General features: G+C 52.4%; 4 protein-coding genes across 4 annotated transcripts; 2 read left to right on the top strand and 2 right to left on the bottom strand.

Moving 5' to 3' along the window:
* Positions 1 to 65: 65 nt before the first annotated feature.
* CkaCkLH20_08134 (sda1 domain protein) lies at positions 66 to 2352 on the top strand (the record flags this gene model as incomplete). The annotated part of the gene is made up of 2 exons (XM_038890849.1): positions 66 to 112; positions 165 to 2352. The coding sequence occupies 2 exons, from the start codon at positions 66 to 68 to the stop codon at positions 2350 to 2352; spliced, it is 2235 nt and encodes a 744-aa protein (XP_038744032.1).
* Positions 2353 to 3849: 1497 nt separating this feature from the next.
* Positions 3850 to 4667, bottom strand: CkaCkLH20_08135 (uncharacterized protein; the record flags this gene model as incomplete). Its single annotated transcript, XM_038890850.1, has 3 exons — positions 3850 to 4172; positions 4326 to 4382; positions 4514 to 4667. The coding sequence occupies 3 exons, from the start codon at positions 4665 to 4667 to the stop codon at positions 3850 to 3852; spliced, it is 534 nt and encodes a 177-aa protein (XP_038744033.1).
* Positions 4668 to 8175: 3508 nt separating this feature from the next.
* On the top strand, positions 8176 to 11527 carry CkaCkLH20_08136 (AMP-binding enzyme; the record flags this gene model as incomplete). The annotated part of the gene is made up of 7 exons (XM_038890851.1): positions 8176 to 8752; positions 8816 to 8950; positions 9005 to 9087; positions 9145 to 9248; positions 9305 to 9589; positions 9641 to 9734; positions 9791 to 11527. The coding sequence occupies 7 exons, from the start codon at positions 8176 to 8178 to the stop codon at positions 11525 to 11527; spliced, it is 3015 nt and encodes a 1004-aa protein (XP_038744034.1).
* A 347-nt stretch (positions 11528 to 11874) lies between these two features.
* Positions 11875 to 18011, bottom strand: CkaCkLH20_08137 (major facilitator superfamily transporter; the record flags this gene model as incomplete). Its single annotated transcript, XM_038890852.1, has 5 exons — positions 11875 to 12933; positions 12990 to 13137; positions 13218 to 13500; positions 17260 to 17621; positions 17686 to 18011. 5 exons carry the CDS (start codon positions 18009 to 18011, stop codon positions 11875 to 11877), a joined length of 2178 nt encoding a protein of 725 aa, XP_038744035.1.
* Between the last annotated feature and the right edge of the window lie 1165 nt (positions 18012 to 19176).

Here is a 19176-nt window from a genome sequence, read left to right on the forward strand (position 1 = left end):
CTACAAGCGCAGTCCCCGCCATCGTTCAGCCATCACCAACGCCGACCCGACCGAAACCAGCAAAGATGGGAAAGCGCAAGGTTACCGCCCTCGAGAAAGTCGACGTAGACTTGTGAGTTCTCCGCCGTCGCATTTCCCTCACTCCCAGCCGCTGACCTCTGCAGCGCGAGTTTGCAGTACAAGATCCGCCGCGACCCCAGATCCTACGAGGAAAACTTCCTTCAGCAATGGGGCCAGTACGAGAGTCAGCGCGAGGTCTTCCTCGTCTCCCCGACGACCGCGACGAGAGAATACACCGAATCCTTCCATAACCTGGTCGACCTCATCGCCCACACCGCCGACCTCTACCCGAAGCACGCCGGCGCGTTCCCCGATGACCTGAAGGCGATCCTCCTCCAGCACCACGAGGTGCTGCACCCGGAGCTGCGCGAGAAGATCGTCGGCAGCTTGGCGCTTCTTCGCAAGAAGGAAGTCATCGACTCGACCTCGTTCCTCACGACTCTGTTCCCGATCCTCGTCTCCTCGCCGAGCAAGACGCTGCGCACGCTCCTCTTCCAGAAGATCCTCTCCGAGATGCGCAATGCCAACTCCAAGGGCACGAACCACCCGCTCAACCGCACCATCCAGACCGTTCTCTACAACCTCATCACCGCCGACCGCACGTCACCGAAGGCGCTGTGGGCCGTCAAGCTGACGAGAGAGCTGTGGAAGCGCCAGATTTGGACTGATGCGAAGACAGTCGACGTCATGAAGGAAGCGTGCTTGTCAGAAAACGAGAAGGTCGTCATCGGTGCCACGAGATTCTTCCTGGGTGGCGACAAGGAGCGCGAGGAGATGGAGGACGAAGACAGCGACGAGGAGCAGATTGACCTGCAGAAGATGAAGCACCAGATCGGCATCAACAAGAAGTCCAAGAAGCAGGCGAACGCATACAAGAAGGCTGTCTCCAAGCTCCACAAGCAGGAGCGCAGCAAGAGCAAGCCCCATCCGCTCAACTTCTCCGCCTTCCACCTGCTGCACGATCCTCAAGGTTTCGCCGAGAACGTTTTCCAGAAGCACTTGCAAAACACCAAGGTCAGGTTCTCGGCCGAGAACAGGATACTCGTCCTGCAGTTGGTTACGAGACTTGTCGGTCTGCACAAGTTGACTATTGTCGCGCTGTACTCGTGGTTCATCAAGTTCCTCACGCCGCGCCAAGAGTCCGTCACATCATACCTCGCCTCCCTGGCCCAGGGAACACACAACCTGGTCCCGCCCGACGCCATTGAGCCACTCATCCAGAAGATTGCCAACGAATTTGTGTCAGAAGCTTCCGCCGCCGAAGTCGCCGCTGCCGGTCTCAATGCTATCCGCGAAATTTGTGTTAGACAACCTCTGGCGATGAGCGACACGCTTCTGCAAGATTTGGTCCAGTACAGGAAGAGCAAAGATAAGGGTGTCATGATGGCCGCGAAGGGTCTTCTGTCTCTGTACAGAGAAGTCGGCGCGGAACTTCTGATGAAGAAGGACAGAGGCAAGGATGCGACCATGGGTCTGAGAAGCGGTGAGATGAAGCAGAGGAAGTTTGGAGAAGAGCAGGTCGGTGGCATCGAAGGCATTGAGCTGTTGGCCAAGTGGAAGGAGGAGCAGCGCAAGCTCAGACGCGAGGCTAAAGGTCTTCCGGCCGACGGCAGCGACAAGGACGACGAGGAGGAGGATGGCTACAACTCGGACGACTGGGAGGTTGACTCAGACGACAGCGATGACTCTGGTGGCTGGATTAATGTTGATCACTCTGATGACGAGGAGGACGAGCCTGCGTCCAAGAAGCGCAAGACGGGCGAGGAGGGCTCCGAGGACGAAGAGGAGAAAGACGAAGAAGACGACGCTGCCGAGATCGAGAGGATACAGAAGCTGGCAACAACCACCATTCTCACCCCCGCCGACCTGGCGAAGCTGCAAGAGCTGCGCATGGAGGCCAGCCTTAACAAGACGCTGGGCAACAGGACGTCGAAGAGGTCGAAGGAGATTGAGAAGGCGCTGCAACGGCACATGGACGACGGCCTCACGGCGGAGCAGATCGAGGCGCCGGCCAAGCTGCGCAAGACCACCAAGGAGGAGAGAGTGGCGATGGCGAAGGAGGGCAAGCCCGACCGCGAGGAGCACAAGTCCACGAAGGCGATCCGCAAGTCCAAGAAGGAAGCCGAGGGCAAGAGCACGACGAACAAGGAGAAGGCGCGCCAGAAGAACTTCTTGATGACGCTGAGCAAGGCAAAGTACAAGAACAAGCGCAGTCTGGTGCAGACGCGCAAGGTGCTGCAGGGACACATTGACAGGAGTAAGGCTGGTGGTAGACGGCGTAACGGCATGTAGACAGGCACTTGATACTCTGGGGTATACGGTACAAATAATACAAAAGTTTGATGTTAGCTGTCAAAATTTTCGAAGTCAGTGTGTTTCCGCGCTCAATTAGCCACGAAGGCCAAGCTGTGCAGCATTTCTCATCGAGATGGGTGAACTTATTTGTAGAGCCGTCCCATCACACAACAAATGAGAAGAAGGCCCAGCATCTTCGAGGCGACAAGACAATTTTTTCAGCTGAAAAAGAGCCCAAATGAAGCACAGTTCTTGCCAATTATTTTCTTCGTATTAAGTAATTGCTAGCAACGAGTTTCAGAGCCTGATTTCCCTTCGTGACAAATCTAGTCTCCGGGGTGCCATTGATGATGTCTCGCAAAGCGGGCCACGTCAATCAGAAGCGCCCAGATCGTCTAGTTGGTTAGGATGATACGTTGTGGTCTTGTTACGCAGCAGTTCCGTGTTGACGGCGGTTCGAATCCGCCTCTGGGCACATTTCTTTTGCTTGGAAGCCTTTTTGTTATTGCTGGCCTGGGTCATCTATACAGTCTCGTTTTTTTAAGCCTGCCAGTGAGAAAACATTTATTTAATTCAATTCGAACGACAAGATTGCACACAAGAAAGAAGACTACACTACAGTGTAGGTAGGTACTGCGGAAAAGCGACGTGGGTCCGGACATAATGGTCCACAACTTGCTCTCCCCCGGGCAGTCAAGTTATTTTTCTCACCACTTTTGTCACTTTCTGCCCGTTCAACTAATGCAATTACCTCCACGTATGACATGCATGTTCGTAAGTGCGGGGTTTGGTTATCGACTAGGAAGAGAGATAGAGAAGAGGAACAACGCTACAAGAAATTGGCGTAGGTCCGGACATGATGCGAGACAACCCGGAGGCCCAGGCCCGGCGCCCGCCACCAAGGTTCTCAACCGGAGCCGAAACCTAAATGGCATGCGGTCGGCGTTCCGGCCGCAGAGGTGACGGTCGACAGGTCTTCATGTATTCCAAATACTGGACGCGCAATTCGCCATGATTATGGCCAAATGCAGGTTTCTTTCTGTCATTTTCAAAGCACGTAAAGCACTTTGCTGTTGACACAATCACCGCTCAACATCTCCTTTGACAACATATGCAACGCTGGGAATGCATCTTCAATTGCGAGCCTGGACGCTTCATCGTGTCTAAGACCAGGAATCTACCCCGGCCACCAGTGATTCGGATTGATCCAGATTGCATCATTGCCGTTGCCAAGTACCACCTTCCATCCCCGGATAGCCAAGCCCAGTGAAGTCTCGATGTAACCATGCTCTTTGAGTAAGGCCAGCTGCAAGCTGCGATGCGTCAGTGACAGCTGTTCTTTAGCATGTGAGAGAAGAGCAACGAACTAACCGCAAATATCTGTCTCCTGAACTACCTGCCCAACTTGCCCGGTCTGCAGGTCTGCAAGTGGCTGCTCGGGGCCAATCAATTGGTTATCCAGAAGGCGACTTTCCAAACTCAACGCATAGCCATTCACTTCTTGGTGGACTGGCCACCACCGCGACCAAGCTCCTTATGACTCTGACCGGGATCATCCAGTCGCGGGTCGGGACCCGGATAGAACTCGTCGTCGTCGTCAAACGAGTATGCGCGGGGCGTGGGGGCGGCGGTCTGGGGCCTGGCGTACTGGTTCGGCGGGGTTCGAGGAGGGTTGCGATCGACGATGGTGGTCGGGTTGGGCGCCGAGGCTGAGCGGGAGGGTGCGTTCTCCGACTGGCTGCCAAAGGCGATGGAGACGCGACGCTTCTTTTTGACGGCCAGCTGGCCGGGGAGATCGTTGGCCTCGGGCATCCGAGCTGGATTGAGATCAGCACGGGTGAAGGAGCCGATATCAGAAGGAGGGATTCAGATGGGCGGCCGTCGATGAGGCTCGCTGAAACGGGAAGGACCACGGCCGCCGTCGAACGGACCGGCAGATGGAGTGGGTAGGATTCGGGATGAGATCATACCTTGGGCGTACATTCTTGCAGCCTCTGCGGCCACGAACTGGTGGTAGGCCAGCTCGCCTATAGCCCCGGTCATTAGCGATTACCTCTGCCGACGGTGTGTGTGGGTGTGTCTGGATGGCGATATCGTGGTGGATCTGCTTTTTGGTGTTGACGATGTCGACTCCCACGCCTCGCACCAAGATACGTACCGTGATGATGGACTGGAGGAGGTGGAGAGTAGAGGGAGGGCGTGGCCATGACGGGGGTGAAAGATTCCGCCGAAGGGTTGAGGTTCGGCTGCTGCGACGGACGGGCGACGCCGCGGGTGCGGCCGCGGCCTGAGCTAGATCGTCGAGAAGCCATTCTACGACGTCGTCGGCGATCCATGAAGAATGCTGTGATCTTGTACTTTGGTATACCGTATATATGTTGTTTCTGGTTGATGTTGTGTCGAAGTTGAGGCCAGTGGAGGGAACGGCCAAGCCTGCTGCTTCATACCTGAGCTTCTTGCCTAGTTCTTGCCTAGTTGGGCTTTGTATTGGCAAAAGTGGAAGGAGCGAAAACTCAGACAGCTGCCGCAACTTCTCATTTTCATTGTGAGCATGGACAAAGCCTTTCATCCTCACATAGGCCTCTGCTGGAGGTTCGATGGTGTTGATGTGAAATGATTCCATCTCATGCTTGTTCTCATCCTTAAATTAGAGTAAATCTTTTCGAATGCCCGCCTTTCATGGCTACAGGTAAGTAATTGACTTTAAATCATTGAGTAAGATCTTACAAGCCATCAGGTTTCTAAGTCTCTTTATCTTATAATCTTAGTAGAAGGAAGTTGCTTTAAGGCTCTTGATTGCAAAGGATTGCTGTACTCAGGACTTAAATTTGTTTAGTTATGAATCCAATATTGCTTGAAATACTTATGAATTGTAATTTCTTAAATAAAAGCCTTTAGTCAAAGAAATCTTGTTTATAATCAAATTCAGCAAATTCTCGTCTTATCCAACCTTGCCTTATGGATGATGAATTCAGAGAACATCGACCTTTTGGTATGGAGTAACTAAATGAACATGTATTCTATACAGTTAGACTGTTACTGGTGAATATGGACCTAACACCCGGACCAGGAAAACGACAATGATGACAAAGTCGACTATCAACAGTAACAACACCAACGACAGCAAAGACAAAAGATGCTGACGATATTAATGACGGTGATGATAAAGAGGTTTCCACTTGCCTTGGGTGGATGAAGATAATGCCTCTAAGTTACGTACGTAAAGATTAAAAATAAGTAAATGCTGTGATATCTATGAATAGCTAGGTTTTGAGCAACTCCAAACATGAATCCAAACATGAAAACCACTGATGCTCAGGCGTTTGTTGTTTCGTTTGGCTCTTCCCATCTCATGTCTCTCAACCAGCAGGTTTGCCAAGAGATGGTCACAGAACGATGGAAATACGAACGGAGCTACCGGAATCCGCCATACACAGGGTCACAATTCTCTTGATAGTCAATGAAAGATGAAGACTGACTTGATTCCATACGGCCCCAAAAACCCATCGCAGCTGCAGAGGCGAAGATTCCCAGCCACCTCTGACATTCATCTTCCGACATCGGTTGTCGAGACCAGGGCAAGGAAAAGAAAAGTCATGTCACAAGGACCTCCCGCATGTTCGAAAATGACTCGGAACAGAGAGCGTCCTTGTCCCCGAAGAGCCAGGATCGCAACTTGCTCCGCGGGAAACACGTCGACAGACCAGACGCATACGTGACCAATATCACGACGAAAGCTGCGCAGATGCAAGTCGTTCAGATGCAAATCCTGAACCGCCGCGCGCACCTTGACATCCAGGAACCCTGAGGAAACACACATGCCCAGCCCCCACCACCCAGCAGCTCCGTGACCCACCTCGGTCGGTCCTCCGATGCAGAAGACGGCGGCGGCTCGGAGGTGATGGCTCGTTCCGGCAACTGCACTGCGATCGTCCGCATTGCGCTCTTTTCGTTCGAATGTCACCCTTCTGGAGCATCGTGATGGCGGAAGAAGAAAGCGTCGAGACGTTGCAAAACAGGTTGTGAGTATGCCGCAAGCCGCGCGCCGCGCTCTGCCAGGGACTGCAAGTCTGTGATTTGTCTTTACATCAGCATCTGTCATCCTGCAACTCGTGAAATATTCCCCGAATTTTCCATTTGGGAAGTCTGGAAACTGCTTTCATGTGACGTGTTGAATTTAGGCGCGACAGATCCGCGCCTTTCTGCGGGATGATGGTGTGCTGCCATTCCCCGTTGGGCCTCTGGCAAACGGCCGCCTTGTTGTCGCTTCGCTTGAGTGACGTGAGGTTGCAGCGGTAGCAAACAGGTCCCGAACCAATCCTGGTTTTCCAGACCGGGGATGTTGTAGCGTAGACGGAATCGACATGTCCGCGTCTAAATCGTTTCCCCCCACGAAAGACCGGTCGGCTCGATGGGTTGCACCGGTTCCCGGCATGGAGAGCCAGAACATCTCCTCCAAGAAACTCCAAATCCAAGCTCCAGCCAAGCTCGAACGCGCATCGCGGGGACAGAAAAATCACACCACTTGTACCGACCCGCAGAGATTGATTAGATTGCGTTGCAGCCCCCATCTCGATCTGGACCTCGGGGACCCCTCCACTTGGGTAGCATTGGTGCCTTGCGCCAGCTCTCATAAGCTCTTCGTAAACAGGCAGCTCATCGGTCATAGGACCAGAGTCGAGTAAACATGCAGACGTGAAGGTGGTTCCCTTCCAAGGAAGCTGCCCTGAAAGTTCGCCAATCCTCCGAGTCGATCCCGAGCTCCCGTCGTGGGCCGTGGTCCGCTATGCCGTGAATGTTGATAGAAGAAGCCCAGTTGTTTTACGCGATCGTCTCGCTTGACAGATCACAGTGTGATGTATGCCGGTAGCCAGAAAGCGATGCCACGCTGCCCTCATGTTTCCACTCTTTGCGGGCTCGTATTCCGGCGGGCAGAGGTTCCAGGCTCGGCCGAGGACGAGGTTAATTGCGACGATCAACCACGCCGCGTTGAACTCCGCCCACCGGCAGCGAGAGAGTCTCCACTCCGCTCGACGGGGCCGTGATGGGCATGCGTTGAATCGATGTCATTTGTGGACATGTTGTGACGACAGACCTCCAGGTTGCAAAAGAAGGTTGCTCTAAGTGCTTGCATGAAGCACACAACCAAGTCCCACGTTTTTCCGGGGCGCGGAGGGGGACTGGTAGAACATCCGTGCCGCGCCTGCAGATTCGACAACGGAGCTTCGTGTAAGAGGGGGTTCGCGAGGCTGGTCGTTGTGTGCAAGTCCGTCCATGTTTCCTGTTTGAGTGGTCAACGGCCAGGTTCAACCCGTGGTCGGACAAGGACATGCCTTTCTCACGGCATAGCTGCAAGACCTTCTCAACGGGGAAGGAGTGTTTCCATGTGTCAACCAACGGCCTTCCGTGAGGCCTGTGGAGCTGGAAAGCGGCGGTGATGGGAGGATTCTCGCGCCTTACCCTGGCGGTTGATGCAACTCAAGACGGCTGTACGTTGAGAGATTTTTTCATCTCTTGCATCCGGTATCGATGCATTCGTCCCTTCCGCATTCGGAAGGTTACCGGCTGTATCGACGAGGGAAGGTCGAAGAATTTCTCAAGGGGAGAAGGTTGGGCGACGTTGGCCCAAGGAGGTCTGTCAAGATATTTAAAGTCGTGAGGGTTCGCAAATGTTGGATGACTCTAACGGCCACAGGAGCATTTACTCCCTCGACTCAGTCACTATTTGGAATAGTCTCATTCTTATTTTGGAATTCATTTGGAATTTACCCCTGCCAGTCCTCCTTCGTTGCTATTTTTGTTCTCTCGCAGCCAGCAGCCATGCAGGATCAAGTGGCCAAATATTCGGAATCAACTCCGGTTGGGCCGCCTCCTCTCTCCTTCACCCAAGGAGAGCGAATCACAGCCAAATATCCCACCGTCACCGCCGCCTTCTATCATCATGCAGAGACTCAGCCTGATGTCACTGCAGCCCGTGACCTGTCGGCACCAGAGGCACGAGAGATCACATACGGCCATCTGGCCCATCGGGCCAACCAGCTGTCCAGGAAACTGACCACTCTCGGGGTCAAGCCTGGAGATCGAGTGCCGCTTGTCGTAAAGCGAGGCATCGACATGTTGGTTGGTATCGTTGCCATCTTGTCCTGTGGAGCTCAGTACGTGCCGCTGGACGGCGGTGTGGTTCCGGACTCTATGCTGCGTTTCGTTCTGGAACAGGCTGGTGGCAAGCATGTCCTCTGCCTCAACTCGACAAAACATCGCTTCGAGACTCTCGGAGTCTCTTGCGAGATTTTGGTGATTGATGAGGACCGGGAGAAAGACTCCGAGAACGCGCAAATCCTGCCCTATCAGGACTTAGCTGAGACAGACCACGGCTGTTATGTGATCTACACATCAGGTATGTGATATGGCCAACTACCAATTAGACATGATGGAACGATCCTGACCAATCGACTCGTAGGAACGACGGGCACACCCAAAGGAGTGGATGTTACTCACAAGAATGTCACCAACCTGGTGTGCCTTTCACCCGGAAACCTGGGTATCTCGGCCGGAACTCGGGTGGGCCAGGTTTTGAACATTAGTTTCGATATGGGTACGTATGAGGAGATTTCGTTTGACCAATGATGATGTACTAACTGATCGAAAGCGGCATGGGAGATGCTGGGTTGCCTTTGCAACGGTGGCACCCTGATTTTGAGGGGTTCAAAGTGGGAACCATGCATTCGAGAGGTATGTCATACGTGCAGACTCCATATCAAATTATGTGACTAACTCGAGTTTCGCTAGGCGCAAGTTCTGATTTGCACACCAAGCATCTTGGCCAAATATGACCCTCGAGAATACTCCAACGTCCGAGTTGCGGCAACCGCAGGCGAGCCCAGCTCTCAGAGGTACGTAAAGTGACTCCATTGCATCCTGAGCATCAACTGAATCGTTTATTCTCCAGACTTGCGGATCTATGGGGGGCACATGCGAAGTACTACAACTGCTGTGGGCCAACGGAGACCACGATCGTCAACACCATGCACCTTCATCAGCCGGGGCAGACATTGACGATTGGAAAACCGACTCCGAACAACACAGTCTATGTTCTTGATGATGAGGGAAGGTCTCTCGGTGTTGGTGAGCCCGGCGTTATGTGGGCTGGCGGTCATGGCATCTCTCGAGGATACGTTTCCTTGCCGGAGAAGACTGCTGAGAGATACAAGCTGGATCCCTTCGCCAATGACGGGTAAGTTTCAGAACTGCCCACAAAAGGCTTAACACTGAAATTGAGAAATAGGTCCATGATGTACAACACTGGAGACCTCGGACGTTGGAGGCAAGATGGTTCGATCGACATCTTGGGCAGAGTTGATGACCAGATCAAGATCAAGGTAAGACACGATTGACGATCAACTCAAGAAAACATTCACTTACCATTTGATCATAGGGTTTCCGAGTTGAGTTGGATGGAGTCACATCCTCAATCAACTCTTGCCCCATTGTCTCCAGAGCAACTGCTCTGTTGATTGGCAACGAGATCCATGGTTTTGTCGCTCCCAAAGACTGCGATCTTGACACCATCCAAGTTCACATCAGAGCTCGCCAGCCCTACTACGCCATCCCCAGCAAGTTCCATTTCCTCGACGCTTTGCCCCTTACATCCAACGGCAAAGTGGACAAGCGGGCTCTGAAGGACATGGTCACCGTCCAAGACGACGACAAGAAGGAGGCCACCGTCACTATCAGAGAGACCGGGTCCAAAGAGTCTCTATCTACAGACAGCCAGACCGCCTCCGTCGACGAGAAGTCCCAGTCTTCTGCATCCAGCTTCACCGAGGTCGATGAAAAGCTCGACCTCACTGGCGACGTTCCCGAAAAGACTCTTGGCCGCCCTTACCGCGGCTTCGTCCACAGAATCGCAATCGTCTACCGTCGCCTGTTCACCATTGTGGGCATTTTCAACATTGCTGCGGTCATTGCCCTCATTTTTGCCGGCTTCAAGAGAGACTGGCTCGGCACTCTGACTGCCATGAACCTGCTCGTCGCCGTCTTGGCGCGCCAGGACTTCGTCATCAACGCCCTCTACACCATCACCTGCAACGTCCCCAAGTCCTGGCCGCTCGGTATCCGGAAAAGATGTGCCAAGATCTTTCACTTCGGAGGAGTTCACTCTGGAGCTGCAGTTTCTGCCGGCGCCTGGCTTCTTGCGTCTAACATCAGCGACGAGGTCTGTCAGCTGACGGAGTGTTCAAACTGGGGCCACCAATCCATGGCTTCGAAGGTCATCTCATGGATTCTCACCGGCCTGTTCACCATCACGATTGGTCTGGCATGGCCCGGGTTCCGGAAGAAGCACCATGACATGTTCGAGAAGACGCACCGTTTCGTGGGATGGACGATGCTCGGCCTCTTCTGGGCGCAGATTGTGCTCGCTGCCAATGACGGAAAGGTCTCCTCCATGTCTCTCGGTGCAGCCTGCGTCCGCACACCCGGCTTCTGGATGCTGGCTGTCGCCACTCTGAGCATTGCGTCCTCGTGGTTCTTCCTCCGCAAGGTTCCCGTTGACGCGGAGGTACTCTCGAACCATGCCGTCAGACTACACTTCGACTACACCGTCCCTGTCAACGGTAGCTTTGCCAGGCTTTCCCAGCGCCCCCTTCTCGAATGGCACTCCTTCGCCACCATCCCTGCACCCGAGCAGGTGGGATCTCGCGCCAAAGGATTCTCACTCGTGGTTTCCAACGCTGGCGATTGGACCAAGAACTGTATCCAAAAGCCCCCTACGCACATCTGGGTGCGCGGTGTCCCTACATGTGGTGTCATGAGGATTGCTACCTGCTTTAACCGTATTGTGGTCATTGCCACAGGCTCCGGCATTGGTCCCCTCCTGGGTCACATCCAACAGCCAAGTTGCGCGACTCAGCTCATCTGGTCTACACCGAAGCCCGAGGAGACCTTTGGCAAGGAGATGATCGATTCCATCAAGGCCAAGATTCCCAACGCTGTCATCCATGACACGAAGATTCTTGGTCGCCCAGACTTGGTGAAGATGGGATACAACCTGGCCAAGAGCTTTGAGGCAGAGGCAGTCATCATCATTGCCAACGAGAAGATCACGAAGAAGGTGGTCTATGGCCTTGAGACCCGAGGAGTTCCGGCTTACGGCGCCATTTGGGACTCTTGAGACAGTGGAGGGCGGCATTTCTAGGAGTTGAAGGCATATCTTCTTCTGCGGATTTCTTTCTGGAACGAATCTCTTCATTTTAACGGCCGTTACCTTTGGGAGGGAGTTGTAGGTTTTTAGTCCTCGATTCTTAAGTGTTCAATGTTATGATTATGTTATGATGTATGTATGGTCTTGTCATTTGAAGTCTAGAAATTTGTTGAACGCTTGAAGAAGAGTGAAGTAGAAATATCATAAAACTGTGAGCACCATAGTCTCCAGAGAGTTGACGCGTGCGATGGCCATGGAAAGGCCAGCTGCACGGTATTGCCTTTAGAGTCACATTCCAACACTGTAAAGATATCCTCTCATTTAGTCGCCTGCTTTCCCCTTCCGAAGTCCAGCTTCTCCCATTTCATGAAACAACCGCTCAAAAATGCGACAATGCCACAAGCTACAATCAGGTACTGGTTGTTCGCGATCACATCCGCCACGTGGCCCACGGCAACTTGAGTGACTCTTGGATCGGTGTCAGACCAGACCTTGGAGTCAAGCCCGGCCAAAGCTTCGCGAATGTCATGATCACTGAAACCAGAACCTCCAAGTGACTCTTTGAGCTTACTGAAGCCCACGTTCTGGAAGATGCAGCCGGCCATGGCCAAAGTGATCGACACACCAGCCAGCTGGAACATGATGAACATGGCAGTTGCATCCAGCCGCCTGTTCGCGGGTACACTCTGCATCAAGATGGCGACTCCCGTCTGCCACATGCAACCGACACCTGCGCCAATAAGACTGCTGACTCCCATGACTCGGCTCTCGGAGGTTGTTGCGGTGATCTGGGCTTGTAGCGCCCCTCCGATGATGGTCAACGCACCGCCAGCGACGTAGAATGGGGCATATCTGCCGATGACGGGGACAATGCCAGCCGTGATAATGGTGAAGAAAATGAAGGTGAAGATGAAAGGAAGAAGCCTGACTGCGGCGTCTACCGGGTCAAATCCTTTGGTGAAGGCGAAGAACAAAGGAGTGTAGTACAGGGCGATTCCATAGCAACCACCAACGGCGGAGGTGGCGACGCAGATAAGGATTACCGTACGGTTCTTGAGAATATCGGCAGGGATGTTTCGACGCTCTTTGCTGGTGAGCAAGCAGAACTTCTGCTGAAGGATGTATACGATGTAGATGACACCGACAAATACCCAGGCGATGATGGTGGAGTGGGATGACCATTCCCATGTGGAGCCGCTGAAGATGAGAGCGGAACACAAGAGGATGAAGCCGCCCACGTGTAACACGACGCCGGCCCAGTCGATAGCTCGCAGACCTTGCATCATGGGGACCGCGTTCGGTGCGTGCATGTTGGGCAAGGCCAGGAAGTTGCAGACAATGATGACGGCCAAAACAGGGAGATTGATGTACATGGCCTATTCCCAGTCAGTTTTAAGGAACGATGCGCTTCCGTGAGATCTTGGTCACTTACCCATCTCCATGTTGCCTTTTGGTTCTCAGCGAAGGCGCCTCCAATGACTGGTCCGAGCATGAGGCCAATAGCCCAAGAGACTGCAGTCAAGCCTTGGGTACGAGCAAGTTCGGTCGATGTGGTTACCATTGTATTAATGATGATGGCTCTGTTCAACCATTGTCAGCATGAAAGTTCGAACAGTTCAGAGGCAAAATGGGTTGCGCCCTCGAGTCTCAGAGAACATACAGTTGGTACAGTCCAGCTCCTCCAATGCCCTGGATGGCGCGTCCAATAATCACCGAGTTGATGTTCGGAGCCGCACCCGAGACCGCTGAGCCAACAACGAAGACCAGGCAGTATACAACAACCTGGTACCTCAGATTTCCTAGAACCGCCAGCCTGCGGGCCAGTGGAACCATGGCGACGTTCATGGCGGTGTATGCTATGGCCACCCATGATAGAAGGTGGACTTGGCCAAAGGCTTCGTAGATCGGTGGCTGGATGTTCGCGGTGTTACTGACATCGTAGCCTGCGCAGAGAATGAGTGAGTATGCAACTTGGAAAAGAAATAAGTAGCTTCTTGCAAAGAGAGGAACTCACCAAGAAGCAAACCGACGAGACAAAACGCTGCCTGAATACATGGCCATCGCCAAGCTGGCCAACCTTCTCTCGGATGCCCATGAGAAGTCACACCTTCCTTCGTCGAGGCTACGGTGCTCCCGACTTCAGTGCTAGCAAGTTCGACATCATCGACAGGCTCTGGCGTGTGCTTCCTTTCTGTCTCCATGACTGTATGACTGCGGAAGAGCACTTCAGGTTGTTGATATGAGCTTGATCGAAGCGTATGGGTCTGTAAGTATCAACACTCGGAGGCGGTAGACCCAAGGGAAGAGCATGTAATGAGCTGCTGAAGAGTGGTGGCTGCTTCAGGCAATTATACCAGATTCGTTCTTTTCAATAGACGAAAGGCGACTTATTCTTATCTACCCAATGCTGGTTGGGGGCGGGCGGCTCAACTTTCAAGAAATTCACCGACACCAACGCATCGTTGCAATATGCACTGCCATTCGTTTGCTCCCGCCCCCATGCCGCTCCAACAGCGGGCTGCGGACCCCGATTTCAGCCCAACAACCGGCTACGCATGCTACATCGATGCTACGCCAGATTAAAAATAATGAGATGGAATGGGGCGAACTGCAAGTCTCCGGCAACGGGCGGTTAGAGTGTTTGCTTCCCGGCAAACATTGTCTCCCAATTTCTCTATCGGGCGATCTGACCGACCCGCGGCACTAACAAACCACAGCCCGTGTTGGCCCTTCCGACCCCAGTACGCCCGTACGGAAGCTCGCGATTGCGCCACAATAGAGAACAATAAGTGTCGTGTTAACCCAACGAGACCAATTAACCCAACGGTGCGCCATGGGAATTGTCGGGTGAACGATCGAATTCGCCAAATCACCCGGAGTGGGTGTTCCGCAGCATCATCCGGCATACTGACGCGCGCCAGGAAGCAGGCTGGTGGCTCATGCATCAGACGTGGATGTTTAACCGACAAATAAGCTCATTGAGACACACCTAGTATAGTGCGTATGATAAGCTTACGTGCGGGAAGGGCTGCATATGGTAAAATTTGAGTAGGGTAAGCTTACCGAAAGGGTCTTCGTTGGCCTCAGCATCCGTTTTGAGTAAGATTACTGCATCAGCCCGGGCTATCATTAAAACTGCAAGGTTGAGTACAGCAAATCAACAGGAGAGGAACAACGGCGTGATAATCCAGCGCAGTATAATTTTGAGGCTGAGGAAAGTCATCACGCATGACGCAATAAAATATGAGGTCAAATGTCAACCACTGACAACATGAAGACACCCCTCGATTTGTCTGAGGATCTGGCGAGATTGATGAGTGACGTCAGGAGCTTCACGCAGGGCTGTGTCTACCCAATACGGATTTGAAATAAGTCTACTGCATCTAGATCGGCATGGCGCAAAATATAAGCTCAACAATGAGCATGATCATCAATAACAGTCTCACGTCAGACTTACCAACTTCAATATTGCAAACGCTGGTTCCGTCTATCTATGTGTTTTCATAGTTATACCAAAGAACTTCAAGGTCCTCCAAACATGGAAAATACACAAAAAGCAGCAGGCCGGTCAATACAAATATACTTCAACGTTCAGCTCTCGTGTGAATTCTTCAGCCAGTGCAAGTCTGGGCACATCTGGCCGCTTCGATGACCGTTCCCAAACCTCAATGATGATATCCCACACCAACCCATTTTTGAAACTTTCCCAATTTCTGACAAGCACCGAGAACAATTCTGTTGAGGAAGAGCGAATCAAAGTGTTCTCTTCCGAGAAAAGGCCGACGATGAAAAGCGGATAAAGCAGCGCAGCTCCTGAGGGTTGCACACCAGGGAAAGAACCGCTTCGCGATTCAAAAACGGCTTGACAGGCTGCTAGTATCCTCGTCTGAAGATACGGGTCATTGGCTGCCGAGTCATTTCCCTGGCCTGAGGCAGGCTGCTTGAGGCATTGAAGTGCCCTGAAATGCAATATTGCTGCAAGGCGAAACGCCTCCCAGAGATGAACCTGAATGAGGTCATGGCACGGCTCTCCACCCCAATCCATGAGCTTTTGTTCCGACCGAGGCTCATCAAAGTTGCAGACGAGATTTAGCAGTGAGTATGGCAGACCCGAAGTCTCCTGGATTCCGCTCAAGCCTCGAGGCTCTATGTAAGAGGCCCAAATCTTCAACGACTTGCTTGCCCTATTCACCGTAAAGTGAGGAACATCGAGAAGCCCGATGACCTCTAGGAAGTGATCAGCCAACACTGATTGAGGTGCGGTGTCTAATAGCTTTCGCCGATTCAGCACAGAGGCGAGTCCGCTGAGTAAAGGCGTCCAGGTGTAGAGCCTAGATATCTATGAAGACGTCAGCTCTCTTTCGCGGCTGAAGGACTTGTCATCACTTACGCTCACGCTGCACAAGAGAATGCCCGTTGCAAGTGTTGCATTGTTGAGAAGTCCGGGTGAAGAATCAAGGTCCTTCATATAGCCAGAAAGACCCAACTGAAGATAAGCAGGTACCAATTGCCTATCTTCCTCTGAGAGGGTAGCCTGGTAAGCCGCCAAGGTGTGACATAATGAACGAGATGTTTTCCGGAGGGGGAGTACATCCGACTTCAATAGCCCCCCATCACCAGACCTCCCGGTCAGTGTGAGATATCCGGTTTTGCTAACTATTCTCAACTACAATCAGACTTAGTCTCAAAGGCAATAGATGGTACGTACACTGGTCAAGAAGTCTTTCGGTTGTTTCTTCACAAACAGGAATCGGACTACTGCATTCATACCGGCATTTCAGTGATTCAACAACACGGTTTGGGATGTTGAGTTTATCTGAAATGTTGAATTCGTTGGTGGTGCGATGTTGAGGTATGAATGAAGCGCTCCTTTCAGCTTGTTGTCGCTGATGAACGGCTTTCTGACTCAAGCTCCGAGGTCGAACTGGGTTGATCAATACGCCGTCTTTTCGAGGACTTTGCAGATATTGACCCCAAGTTAGTCGAGTTTCGAAACCTTCGCATTCGATGTTTGCTCGCGCACAACGTTCGCAAATTGGTCTTGTTTCGTCGCATTTCTTGTGACGTCTCTTGCAAGTCCAGCAGCTGTGAAGGCATGTGGTTAGGACCGTCATGAAGTAGGGAAGTCGGCTGCTTTCTCAAAGAGATGAAACAAACAAGAAATCAAATAGGAAGATGAAATCGGAATATCTGGAAACAAGTCCACGAACTGACCCTCTTCTAGATCTCTGGGGCAGGGGCAAATGCGCCTCGGGCGTCCCTCCAGGGCTAGATATCGTTGTCCCGCTCATGGTAGCGGAATAAAATGAATGCCAGTTCCAGCTGTGAGATTGAAGTCGGTGTAGACGGTACAACCGGCTGCAAACACTTTTGATTAATCACCAAGGTAATATTGGGCCGTCGATAGTTGCGGGGTTGGTCGAGGACAGCGGCATTCGGTAAACTCGGACACCGAGAGCGACGAATTTTGTCCATTGCGGCATTTCTGTCTTAACCAACACATCATATTCCAAGCATCAATTGATTGTCATATATCATTGTTTACACAAGTTTCCAAGTTAATCAGTTATTTTAGAGGAAATTGAGGACGAGTTTCTTGTAACCATCGACGCTCTCGACTAGTTCATCGATTCGAACATGCTCATCTTTCCCATGTGCTACAAGAATAGTCCCAGGCCCATACAGAACCTTTTTGTGCGAACCTTTGAGCCTTGGAACATCGGTCCCGTAACTCACAGGCATAGACTCGAAGCCTTCGAAGTCAAAGTCGAGTAAAGTCTCCGGATACTCAAACTTGAACTCCACCTCCACGCCGGGGCATTCGGCAACAACAGCAGTGATTTCTTCCTTGATTTGCGGAAGACTGGCGGCGACCCGAACGGCACAAAGGGCTTTTGCGTCCGGTGCAACCACATTATAGCCCTCGCCGCCTTCAATTTGGCCCATGTTAAAGGTGGATGGGCCCAGGAGGTCCGAACACGGCCACTGAACCTGGTCTAGTTTGACCAGTGCTTGGAGCAATAACGAGATGGCGTTGATGCCCAGGTGAGGGTAGCCTGAATGGCTGCATATAGGAGTATTGTCAGCAATGCCACTTCTTCAGTTCACCGATGAATCATTTACCATACCAAGCCTTGCCCCTTGCCGTTAACTCAAACACGAGATGGCCCTTATGGCCCTTCCCAAGTTTTCCCTCCGTAGGCTCTCCAAAAATACCAGCTTCCCAGGTAAGATTCATATCGTTTGCGGCTATCATTCCTGGGCCTCCCTTCTCTTCGCCCACCACGAAAAGGAAGCTGACGTCGCCTTTTTTCACCTTTCCTTCTTGGCGTAGCTCTTCGACAGCGAAGATTTGGGCCGCCATCGGCCCTTTGTCGTCACATGCCCCTCGACCTCTGACAACTCCAGCATCCGTATCGATAGTCAGTGGAATATGCGGCGGTACCGTGTCCATATGGCTCGTGAGTAGGATACGGGCCTGCCGATTTGAGCCTAGGTATGCGTACACATTGTGTCTCGATGATTCGGGAGCGATGGGGATTCTCTCAACCGTGTAACCAAGTTCCTGGAGATGCCCCTGCAAAAAGATGCCAACGTCAAGTTCTTCTTCGCTCGTACTTGGGACTTGCATCAACCGTGACAAGAGCCCTACAACTGGGTGAAGACTGTCTGCTGGGTTCGCCATCGTCAGCTCGTCAATCAAATCATGGATAGAAAATTTGTCGGATTAGACAAATACAATAACGTTCTGAGTACAAACCAATTTCAGCCATGATCTATGGCTAAATCTCCAAGTCCGCGGGACTCTCCACCCGACCGGCGTTGTCTGCCGCGGTCGGCCCGGCGAACTGGTCCCACAATCGGCAGCGGTACCGATTGCCGATCTCGGCCTGTGTTCCGAATCAGCCGCCAATCGGCCTCGCAATCTCCTCATGATAGGGCAAGCTTCAGCTCTCTCCTCAAGATAGGCCCATCTTAGTCACGTAAGCCAGCTTTTGAAACATACCCTGTGCGTCATAAGGTCGGGTGGGAACCCGAGGTACGCTCATCCGCCTGTGAAACTGCACATTGCCAACCGAGAACCTTCGCCGAAAGACGATATGGGCAGTCAGACATCCTCCAAGCCGACAATACTCCTTGTCGAATCAAGCGTTCGAGGAGCGGAAACTGCCCAATGGGCTCGTGTGCGATCGAGTTTCAACATCATTAACTACGACTGTCAAACTGTGGACGAGTTTTGCTCCCATCTCAGTCCTGGTGGCCCGTATTCGAAGATCGATGCCATCATCCGCGTCGGGTGGCTGAAGGCTGGCCAGTATGCATCGCATCAGCTGTTCAGAGGCCCTGCAATCTCGGCATATCCACCAAGTCTCAAACTCATCTGCTGCAGTGGTCATGGTTATGACGCTGCGGATATTCCAGCTCTGACAGAGAAGGGAATAACCTACACTAATTGCCCGGATACTTGCACCGAGGCTGTTGCAAACACCGCGCTGCATCTTATTCTTAACTCTTTCCGATACTTCACGCTCGCGGAACACTTGGCTAGAACCGATCGCTGGCTTGAGAGTAGAAGAATCGGTACAATTGCCGTTGACCCTACGGGTCACATTCTGGGC

This window comes from Colletotrichum karsti, assembly GCF_011947395.1.
Source record: "Colletotrichum karsti strain CkLH20 chromosome Unknown Scaffold26, whole genome shotgun sequence".
In the NCBI taxonomy this organism is placed as follows: Eukaryota; Fungi; Ascomycota; class Sordariomycetes; order Glomerellales; family Glomerellaceae; genus Colletotrichum; species Colletotrichum karsti.